Below are 12,298 nucleotides of genomic sequence, written 5' to 3' on the forward strand. Positions count from 1 at the left end.
AGACACAGGAAAGGTGGTGGAGTTCTTGTGTGTACAACAGGCACACTGTGGAGGCGGTCACAGCTATCTACAGTCACCTAACAGTCACAAATACTCACATACAAGGTCAAAACATTAATGGCTTTGAACTGCGGCAGCTACAGAGATCACAGCAAATTAAAGCTAATTGCAGATAGAATAAGGCCAGCCGCTAACACATAAATTTTGCAAGTAACTGAAGCTCTGTTGGAAGAATAAGACACCATTCTTTGGAGAAATTACATCATTCACCATTTTGCTAATGAGAAGAAAATTGCTTCCTTGAGCACTGTTCTGGGATTACTGAGCTTAAGCGACAGACCCTTTTTGTGCATGGAGCCATCACTGTCCATTCCTGTAAGCGCAGACATAACTATATGACATGATACGGTACGGTAATAAATTAAGGTTTTATAGCTGTTTTTTTGCGCGCCTGTAAAGGATTAGATGACGCTACAGGAAAAAGCTCCACAAGCTACAATGAGAGTCAATAGAAATCAGTTTATTTGCCAAGTCCTTGTCATTTCTTCCCCATTAAGATCTTTCCAAGGATGCTCTGTAAGACACAATAAAAATGTAATCATCCATGCTTGAATTGTGCTGGCACTAAGCAGAAACAAGAAGAAAATTTAGTAAGGACACACGGATAAACAAATTGGCAAATTACCAGATGAAATTGTGCAATGCTTGGTCATACTGACAAGAGTATAAAAGCAACGTGTCCCCAGTCTCATAGTATATTAGAGCCACGCAGTTTTTGGGCAGTAGCAGTGAGAATTATTTCTTTTAATAAATCATAAACTTTTTTTTACGTCTTCTATTAATATTTGTTATGACAACCCATTTTGCCTTCAAATTGCCAGCAATTCTCCTGGGTACACTTGTGCATAATTTTTCAAGATAATTGGCATATAGTTTGTTCAAAGTATCTTCTGTGCATTCAGATTGTTTCAGTGACTTCTTCCTCTTCATGTAACCCAGACTCACTCCACAATACTGAGATGAAGGCTTGGTGGAGTCTCTGTGGAGACTATTACAGGAATCCTTTTCTTTTTTCGTGTCACTGAAGATAGTTCTTTATGACTCTGGCTACGGAGATGTACTTGTTATCATGCAACAGAAAGAACACAGGACAGCCAGAACGCTCCCTGATGGTATTGGATGAAATACCACCAGGTATTGCAAAGTGCAAGAGTGTTTTACATGAACCTAAATAGACACATAGATTGTATAATCCCCCAAATTGCTTTGATAGATGTTAGTTTTGCACCGTTTTCCAAACACAGTCAGAGTATGTTCAGTTCATTATGACCCAATCTGCCAAGAGCTGTGCATTGTCACAAACTAACAAGATATTTAGCTGGGGGTAGTTTCTAACAGGACAGGTGCAGCTTGTTAATTGTAAAACGCATAGAAATGTAGGTCATACACATCTATGTTAATTGTAGGCCTACAGTTGCAGTCTGGTAGAGAGTTGTTATAATGCACACAGGATTCAGGAACTGACAGGCAGGACTGTAAACCAGCCGACATTGAATTGAATTCTTTCGCATTCTTCTAAAAAAAATAAATTACATCACTTTAAACTGGAAATGCCTGACTGACAAACATTTATTTCTATACAGGTGTAAAAAAAATTTCCACTGGATTTGTTTAGTATGGTCGACCACTCAAACAGCCATGTGCTACAGCACAGCTTATGGGAACATGGTGAAAAATGTATGCACTGTCCATGATCCTGAAATTGGTTCATTTAATACAGTGGTCCCTCGCTATAACGCGGTTCACCTTTTGAGGTCTCGAGAATTTCTTTTTTTTTTTGTGCAATTTTGCGTTGTGTTCTGCCTCCTGATTGGCTGTAGACCATCGTCACTCGATCTCCTCCATGCCTTGTCTCCTGTACAGTACAGAATGCGTTCAGCTTGTCAAATTTACATAAATCCTTGATCGCTAGCAGTGTGACTCTGAAAAGTGTTGTACTGTATGTTGGTAAGTTTTCTCCCCAACAAACACAACAATGCCGATGAAACATTTTGCAACGTCAAAGGCACCTGTGGTAGCATCTAAAAGGCAGAGGAAGATGCTAACCATCGCACAAAAAGTTGGACTTTACCTTATTTTTCAGACCATAAGGCACATTGCATTATAAGGCGCATTAAGCAAAACAAAACAGTCAGATAAATTTTTCTCAACTCATTCCTCATCGATGTTGGATTCTCTCGCAGCTGCTCAATTTCCCCATGTTCTGGACCTGAAAACAGGGTTCGATCTTTGGTTTCATTCTATAATACTGGACTTTCTGCAACGGTTTGAACTTTGAGAGTGTTTAAACAGGAGAGAAAGTGTGAAAAGGTTCATGCCTGTCTGAGAAAAGTGTATAAAGTGTGTTGTGATGAGTTTTACAGCCTTAAAATATCTATAATAATTGTAAAAGAAATAACGCTGGCTACTTCGCAGATTTCACCGGTCACGGGTTATTTTTAGAACTCCCGCACTAAATGAGGGACCGCTGTATTTTGCTCCAAACTTTCGGACCAGTTCAAAACATCAATATGAAACATGGGTCACTATAAAAACTTCCCATGCTTGACATCCATCCAAGGCCTTATTATTTTCAGGATCGGGTCCAAAGTTAACATTGTCATCCCTCTGTTCTCCTCATTCTTCAGCCACTTTGAACCCCACAGCACAGCCTGTGGAATTCTTGCCACAGAAGCCCCAGCATGTTTAAAAGAACCAGACATAAAATCTGGCCCAGTGTTGGCAAACCTAACAAATAACTTTAAGTTGTATGAGTTGAGAGGTGGACCTGTGGCACTTCCAACACCTCTTTATCAGACTCTGTTGGTAGGAAACCACCACTACTAACCAGGATCTACCCTCAAGCTTTTGCTCTTTCAGGCATGCTCTGACACAGCTGGTAGACAATAAAAACCTGACCCTAGCGAAAGTCGTAAAGCTTTTTATACCAACAATGAGAACCATCAGCATCTATTGTCCAGACCTGGCCATGCATTTTCATTAACTTATCTGCGAACAGGTCACAGGGGCAGCAGATTAAGCAAGAACGCCCAGACCATCCACCTCCTCCAGCTTATCTGAGGGGACACTGAGGTGTACCCAGGCAAGCCAAGAGACACAATCTCTCCAGTGTGCCGTGGGTCTGCCCCGGGGCCTCCTTCCAGTGACCTGGACATATTGCATACAATGTTGATTTTTAAGAAAAACAGAGTCAGAAAATAGTGAACAGAATCCACCTATGCTTGAGTTCTTACAAAACAACTTCACAAATGTTTTTAATCTCAATCCAACTAATTTATTCAGTACTTTAAAAGGGTTCAGGTCATCACTGACATTTCAGACTTCTGTTGAACTTCCAGGCATATTACATCCACTTAAAGTCAACATTAAATTTAACTTTTAATGCAGATGACGAAATGTGCTAAAAATAACCACTGTGTCACTGAGACCTGGTAAAACAGCACAGTGAAAGTCTCGTGTTGATTCCAGCTGACTATAAGATACACAATTGGTTTTTTAGGCGTGGGTTGCAGCCCTAAACAATTCCAAATATTAGTCGAGCTGCATGTAAAATCAAATGTTCAAATCTGTCTTTTCCCTCACAACTGCCCACTGCAAAGTATGTTTGATGTCCGGTCGAGCCATGAGTAGGTATCATCATCCTGTATTCTGCATCCACAGTCAGAATCTCTTTTGCTGATGTTAAAAAGCCTAATTCCAGCTTCATGTCCAGCCAGACTCTCCCAACAATGTCCAGAGGTAAATGTGAAAAAGGCTACAGCCACCCCATAAAAGATCATGTCTAAGGCTCATACATCTGCAGGGTGTGTAAACTTAATGTGTATACACTTGCCACTTCAAACAGACTCCTCTCTAGCCTACTCTTGCATAGAAACCCCAATAGGAGATCTGCTGACAGTTCACAGTAGGAAGCACTAGGATGAAGTGTCAATGCTACTGTAAGATCCTGTGTCTAATCCCCTGTTTGGATCTGAGAGAGCAGGCAGCCAAAGAGGGGATTGGCGGGGGAGTGCAGTGCATATGCAGTTATTCCCACCACTGCTCATGCAGGGGGTCCTTCACTGTAATCCTCTGCCTCTGGAGGCTGTGTACGCAAAAGAAACTGACAGGAATCCACATGCAAACCGATACACAAATAAGCTTGACTGAAAGTCAATTCACAAAATGTATTTATGCACTTTACAAAGCTACTTTATTCATTGTTCTCCCAGCTGAACAGTTACTCTAAAATCGACTGAGGTTTTTTTTTTTAAGCCAACGGTATCTCCAGCAAAGTCTAGCAGGTTTGAAAACTGTGTCAAACTTTTGCTACACTGTACCTTTTGTGGCTGGGCTGAGACAAAGAATTAAACTTAATGCAGGTATCTTTCACAGGCTCTCAGTAAAATCTTCTTTCTTTAGTGACTTTCACCCACTCTTATGTCCTTTAAACATGTCTGATGGCTCTAGCATGTGTGACCCAGATGAAGCCCCAAAGCACAGAAGATACTTGTGAAGTTGTGTTATTTGGGTAAGTAACAAGACCAGTGACGAGTGAATAGTTCCCCAGTGGCAGTATCTAAAGCTAATCTAGGGGGTGAGGAGAAAGGCTGGCAGCAGGAAGAGATTTGGGGGGGGGGGGGGGAGAAGTGAAGAGAGGTGAGAGGGAATGCTGGAAAGAAGCCCCAGCAGACTCAGTGAAAAGAGAAAGAGAAGTGTGATTTCTTCAGTGTTCAGCTGTGACAGTGAGATGACTGTGGGTGCATGTGTGGATGTGTGCATGCATACAGGCACCAATGATGACGGCTTTGTGTGTGCTGAGCTCAGCTAATGCCATGCTATCATCTCCACTGGGGCATCAGAACACTGCACTGGCAGAGAATCAACTGCAGGTCAGATCGCTGGCGCTCACTCTTTCAGTGAGCTGGCCAAGGTGGTGGGAGTGCAGCCACTCTGCCAGAATACCAAAAAGAGCAGGGCAGCGGTGGAGGGAGGGGGGTAGGTAGGTGCAGCTGAGAGATCCGTACACATTTAGTGGAGCTACACATACCTCTTAATGTTCGGGGAAATTATAATTCAATTCCACACAAGTTTGCTTTTCCTCCCCATAACATAACCTAATTAAAAATTTAAAAAAAGGAATTGGAGGTGCATTCACTTCCAATTTATCAACAGGGAGTGAGGCTGTCGAAGACTTCTAAAAAGGTTGGGTCTTTTTTAACTAAAATCAAAATTGCCCCACGCTACTTTGAATTATATATTTACCAGAAATGAATCCAACCGGCAGTGATTACACAAGCCCATATGGCTATCAATACCTTACGTTATTAGACACACTTGGGGTATTAGACACACTCTCCACCTTCTACATTACAAATTTCAGTGCCCCAAAGACACAGGTGTGACAAGAGTTTTTCATTTTGAAACTCTTAAACTTTGAGATATCCCTGGCTTTGTGCTGAATATAAAGTCTATGTGGACAGCTTAGGTTTCAGTAACATACCTCTTAATGTTCGGGGAAATTATAATGAACTTGTACTTGTATGAAAAAACAAAAAAACAAAAACACACTTTTAACAAGTATGAATCAGGAACAAGTGGAGATAATTGTCAAGTTTTTAACAACGCCGCAGTTGCACTTCGATATTTCACTACCACTGAAATTTCTCACCCTGCCAAAAGAGAATCTAAGGTGATGCTGAAGGTGAGAAAAATGATGTCTAAACTGGCGACAGCGAGAGAAAGACTAAAGGGGAAGCCAAGCCAGAGTATTTAGGTGTGCAGGACATCCATATTCAGGCAGAAAACTCAAGGGTACGATTGGCACACAGAAAGAGAAGGTCGCCAGAAGACAAGCTGGCATGTAGAAAAATAGCAGCTGACAGAGCAGCCAGAGTCAACATCTCTCTTGGTGTCTGTCACTTTTCTGGACTTACTTTTTACCACTCAATTTTAGCAAAATCCCACTAACCACAACTTATAATTAACAACAGACTATACTGATCCATTGTTCATGCATTGACTGTTCAAGGACAATTAGTCTAGTCTTCAGTTAGCAGTAATGGGCATTCTACTAGCTTTTATAAAAAGCTGAAAAATCGAATGTAAAACGTTGCTCCCATTTACACACTGATTCAAACTGGCTGGCATAAAGAGATATAAACGTGACAGCTGTTCACACAAGAAAATCTAACCTCTACTAAAGATCGAGCTCTATAAGCTAATGTCAGCACAAACTTGTCTATTGACATTCTTGCTAGCAATGTCAATACAACCTGATTATATAAAGACTGACCAATAACTTCTACTCTATTACACGGTGCTCCACTCCCCCCACACAGAATGCCTGATCGCCTCTATCAGTCACTGAGGGCAACAGACTCTGACAAGTTCACATCCACAGCTTCAGTTAAATGAAACCAACATTTCTCATTCTTAAATTACAATATAAAGCAGACCACAGCCAACACACATGAGCTCACTTAGCCTTTGGCTACAACACAACAAAACCGTTGTCTGTAGGGGAGATTTAACATGGAGACCATTTGAATACAAAACAGCTTGCGGCAATGGTTGAGAACTTTCCATCTCTCCTCTCTGAGCTGTCAGAACAGGAGTCTGCAGGGGGGCAGCTGTTTTCTCTGGCAAAAGGAGGAGGGGGGAGGACGGAGTGTGTGTGTGTGTTGGGGAGAGGGGGGAGTGGGGTCAAAAGACAACTTACAATCCACCCAGTAGCCTCAGAGGGGAGAACCAGCACATTAAGCAAGAGAGAGAAATGATGTGGCCAAGTCTGGTGTAGGAAAAGGGGGGGGGAGGGGGGGGGGGGGGGAGGGGGGGGAGGGGTCTGCAGCTGATGTTTGAATCCATCTCCATTATTAAGTACAGACCATCAGAGGATCCACAGACAAACACCCTCTCTAGTGAGAAGCTCAAGGGCTGACTGATGCAGATCGGGTGTTTCATTAGATAATGTCAAGCAAATCCGTCATAGTATATCCTACACCCTCCTGTTATGTACTGCAGGAATATTCATATTTTCCATATAAACAAACCCAAAACATGAGAATGAATACATCTGTAAAAATGGAAAATATAAATATGTCTTTACTTCTCCAGTAAGCTAAAAAAATATATATATATATAAATGGAAGCAAAGTTAAGATACTGGACTTACTCTACTTTAAGTTCTCACTAGTTTTTCTAACCATTTCTTCCTTCTATTCAACTATCCACATTAAAAGAAATATAACCCAATAACTATTATATTAAATATGGTCCCTACAGGAACACAGTATAGAGGCAGACAAATCACTGTCCTGCCACAAACAGTCCACAGCCGCTCAGCTTTCTTAATTAAGCCAATTTGTTTTTATTTGACTTTTTTTTTTCCTAGAGGCCTGGATTAAATTGGATTCTAAATGATCCAGAACCAATAGAGCAATCTTTACTACCATATTCTTAGACACAGTGCTTGCTAAAGTGTCACAAATATGCTGGCAGTTGGGTAATTTTCTCCATTGACAATGCAAGTGCAGTGGAGAGCCTAGGTTTCCCCAGGGGGAATGTGGGAAGATTGTAGGAGGGCATATGGCAAGAATGGGATGGGGTGTGCACCATGGAGCATACCATTTATTACAGAAAGCCCCTTGAGACAAAAAGAGAGCAAGAGAGTCAGAAAAAGAAGATTCTTTTTTACTTCACTTGGCATTCCCAAAATTCAGGTTTTCTCTGGCGATTTAAGGGAGCAATATTACCAAAATTGTAAGGCCTTGAAATTATACATCTCCACAGTCTAATTATTACTTCTACCAAAGAAAAATCCTCCATGCAAAACTAAACTATAGATCACAAAATACCTAATATCCAGTATAAGCACTACAAGAGAAACTCTTCTTCAGTCGGCCACTCAGAATTAAGATTTAGTTTTCAAATAGTGATGGAATTAAAAAGGATAAAAGAGAAAGAAAACGAATTTGTGAGTGAGAAAAATGGCAAAGGTCTAAGTGAGCAAATGAGGTACCTAAGTTCACATGGGGGAATGTTTCTCAGCAGGAAAAATGATTTCCCTTTCTACACAACCTGCACCGCAGGGTGTTGTACACAACTTCACTGCATATGCCTCTCATTCAAACACATTTCCGCCTCCCACCTCTTCTCGTCTCTCTACCTCCCTACCCACCCGCCCCGTCTTCCCTCCTCCATGCTTCCTGTACAGTGAGCTGCAGGGTACTGGGAGAGAGGGAGGCAGCCAAAAAGCCTGATAACCAGGAAGCGGTCACATCTGGCCCTCACTAATTCAATTCCACACAAGTTTGCTTTTCCTCCCCATAACATAACCTAATTAAAAATAAAAAAAAAGGAATTGGAGGTGCATTCACTTCCAATTTATCAACAGGGAGTGAGGCTGTCGAAGACTTCTAAAAAGGTTGGGTCTTTTTTAATTAAAATCAAAATTGCCCCACGCTACTTTGAATTATATATTTACCAGAAATGAATCCAACCGGCAGTGATTACACAAGCCCATATGGCTATCAATACCTTACGTTATTAGACACACTTGGGGTATTAGACACACTCTCCACCTTCTACATTACAAATTTCAGTGCCCCAAAGACACAGGTGTGACAAGAGTTTTTCATTTTGAAACTCTTAAACTTTGAGATATCCCTGGCTTTGTGCTGAATATAAAGTCTATGTGGACAGCTTAGGTTTCAGTAATGAATTTGAATATATTTTTCAGTGTCAATTAGAACAAGTTAGGATTTCAGAAAATAAAACTGGACTCCCATGTATTTTTAAATGCTTGTTAGTCTTAACTTCTTGTGCCGGTGAGGGAGGGGTCATGTGTTTATTATCATGTCAAAGCTCCTCATATAAAACATAATGTTACCATCTTGATCACCTGTATTATAAATATGTTTTCTTTCATCAGTGTGTGCAATGAACTTGCAATCTTGTTGCTTTTCAAATAGTTGCTTCGAGGACAGGGTCTACGATTCACATGCAGACAGTTGGTGTCTTTAAAATAATTTGACTGTGTCAGCTATTAGTCTCAGTTTGCGATTGAATGGGGTCAAGCATCAATGGCATTTAATGGTGAGCAATTAGATCAGTGAAAATTGCAAATATGTTGCCATCTACATACACAGAAATTCACACTAACAACTTAAATTGAGAGTATAGCCAGAACCTCATTCAGAAATCCCTCCACAAATACTGACATAGTTGCTAGAGATTGGCCATTTAACTGCAGACTATGCTTTTATAGGAATATAACCAAAATGCAACCAGTTGGCAAAACTGGTGTCTTATTGCAAAGAGATGCATCACAGATGAGTTGTGCCCAGGTAGACTAGCTCAGATTGATTGCAATGTGTTGCAATCTGTCTGTGTTTATGAATTAAAAAGGAATTCCATGCTCTTCGTAAATCTGTCTGAATGTGGCTGCAGTCAGTCTGAGTCAGACTGTGACTGTTTGGAGACAGGTTTTCTTCTACAAAGTGATCTGTGCAATCACCTTGTGACCAAAAGGAGTCACCTAAAACTTGAGGATGTTGCACACTCAATCTCTGGTAAGCCAACAGGTCGTCACGCCTACTTGAAATCAGTCACCAAATTTGAAAACATTCACAAATCAACGATTTTTTTTTCAGTCCAAGGAGGTTTTCCTATTTTGACTGAGCCATAAGGCTATATAAATAAAACTGACTGCCATTGTTTAGGGCCTGGTGATTCTGACTTACCCATGGCTTTGGTCTCCTCTCCCTTGGCATTGAGGATAGAAAACTTAAACTTGGCACGCACTTCACTTTTTGGGCAGCTAACCAAGAGGAGGTAAAGTGATAAATAGTCTTTGCTCTCCTCATCCAGACCTTTAGGATTCACACGCAAACACCTAGGGGAAAGAAAGGGAAGAAACACACTAGTGAGACCAAAAAAAGAAGAAGAGAAAAAAAAGGACAAGGGGGAGTATCAGTTCCTGGAAGTATCTGTAATATTTGTAAGTGACAATCTGATTATTCTTAGATGAAAAGTATTGGAAATTATTGACAATGATTTTTACTTTTCATCTGATATGTACTTTAAACGGTCACTTCTATGCTCCACTTCAGCTTTTAAATGTGTTTTATAATGGCACAAAAACGTCTTCCTCATCAAACACAATCAATTACTTAATCGAATTATGTTTTAGCCAGTATGAAGCAATTTCTCTTGATTTCACAAATTCTCAAACAAGTTGTTAAAAATCGAATAATGTCCTTATTCACAAAGCAACATTTAATTGAAGCTTTAGACTACATCAAAGCACAGAAACCACAGCAGTTAAGGCTACTAAAGATCTGCTTAGCAGCAGTCTCAGACTACTCTTCATGTCCAAAGCTATTGTCACCAAAACCCTCCAGTAATCAAAGGAAATGATGCTCAAAAGTAAACCTATAATCTGTCTGGTGCACTATTATGTTACTCTGACAATAAGCCAGACAGACTCACACTTGTAACATGGTTTCAGGGACAGTGAGACAATACCACTGTGAGGTAACCCACTGCTGTGCCATGGTTGGTTAATGATCCCATACACTTAAACAAAGCCACAACAGCAATAACGCAGTATTATAACTCATAAGGATCAGGATCCGTCACAATTTGCAGGTTATTGCAGGTAAAATGCCAAGCACAGTTTGGATGAAGACCTGTTAGGTGATCACCGTGTCTATGTTTGATTCGATTCTGACCAGGAGGAGTAGCGATTCTTGTGACATGTGGCTGTATGGGAAGACTGACAAATCTCCAGAGGCGCTGTCACGGCATAAATTCATCAGATAAGCTAAAAACATATTTTGACATTATGAAACTTGTGAATAAATAAAATACATAGGATTTAATATATTTCCTAGTCACTAATTAACCACGGTATGCATTAAAGTGGAAGATATAGCCATTAAAAGGGTATTTTTTTAACAAAGTAGGAAGCAAAACCAATATAAAGTTTCACTGTACTCACAAAAACCCAATAAACAACACCTGATTCTAATACTCCCAATCTCCCCTCAAAGTCTTCTTCTTTGCTTCCAGCGAAGCTACTTTTATTACAATGCACCTGAAAAGTCATGTTCCAACACCTCACACGTGTGCATCAGGAGTTCCACCTTTGATCTCAAACTTGTGCAGACTTCTGTGTCAAGCTGACCCAACCTTTATGTCAAGGATTGTCACTACTAATATGAGCCATTTTCAGTAGAAGTACACAGTGTCCATGGTGAGATCCGTGATCAGCAGTAAGCTCTTTGGGGTATTTTCGTTTTTTGTTAGTTTTTTTTGTTTGTTTTGGGGGGTTTCCCTTCCCCCTGTGCTTTTGGGTGGTTTGGGGTTTTTGTTTTTTGGGGGGGTTTTTTAGGGGGACATTTAACCCAAGATCAGACCGACTGTTGAGGGCTTCAGCAGTAATTGAATAAGGAGCCTGAGGGAGAGCATTCAGTGCAAAGTCATGACCTGTGGTGCGTGTCAATTGTACACCAATGCACACAAACTGAACTTTGGCCACAAGCACAGTCATCACTCATCACCCGCCATACTTGTCAGATCTAGATCCTTTCGATTCTCCTCTTCCACAAAAACAAATGCAAGTTGAAGATCTAGAATCCTTCACAGACGTGAAATTGGTCTGAACAGCAAGAGCATCCTCGAAAAAGTAGTGTTATAGGCGCTGCCGAATTTCACAAGCAGACTGGAATCGGCCAAATTGAAATGAGGGTAAATCCAGCAGAGTTTTATAGTCAGTAGTGGTACAACGTAGTTGAGCAAAGAGTCTGAGCTTTCCTAATATTTCAATATGAAACCGCAATAATTATAAATAAACATCAGAAATCTAAAATAAATCACAGGAAAAAAGGGTCCTCAGCAATGCAACAGAAACCAGTTTCACAAAAGAATCATAGCTTTGTGTTTGCAACATATGGATTGTTTGTTGCACAGCCTGTTACAGTTTAAGTAGCATCAAACACTTTACCATGGCCATATGGACTGTTAAGCATCTGGAAACTAATTCTGGAAATTATTTAATAATATTTTACGACATTATATGAATTACTGTAATAATCCTGGCATCACGTCATAGTCAGCTGCCAAGTAAGTCTTACATTTTTCAAATTAAATAACCTCTACTTAAAAAGTATTATAAGGTAAAAGAAAATGAAAAGAAAAGCGAACCTGGCCTGAATTCTTAACAAGTTCTTATTAATTCATTTATGTTTGTCTCTAG

The 12,298-nt window shown here is 40.4% G+C and overlaps 1 protein-coding gene across 4 annotated transcripts in view; it reads right to left on the minus strand.

The window, feature by feature from the left end:
• Window positions 1-12,298, minus strand: part of spop (speckle type BTB/POZ protein) — a 97,796-nt gene that overhangs the window by 34,299 nt on the left and 51,199 nt on the right. For all 4 annotated transcript variants that reach the window (XM_085404593.1, XM_085404591.1, XM_085404594.1 and 1 more), the window contains one exon: window positions 9,783-9,934. In XM_085404593.1, the coding sequence (XP_085260719.1) occupies window positions 9,783-9,934 (152 nt within the window). The remainder of the gene's footprint in view (window positions 1-9,782; window positions 9,935-12,298) is intronic.

This window comes from Rhamphochromis longiceps, linkage group LG4, assembly GCF_057381845.1.
Source record: "Rhamphochromis longiceps isolate RC_006_pf linkage group LG4, R_longiceps_female_GT1.1, whole genome shotgun sequence".
Classification (NCBI taxonomy): Eukaryota; Metazoa; Chordata; class Actinopteri; order Cichliformes; family Cichlidae; genus Rhamphochromis; species Rhamphochromis longiceps.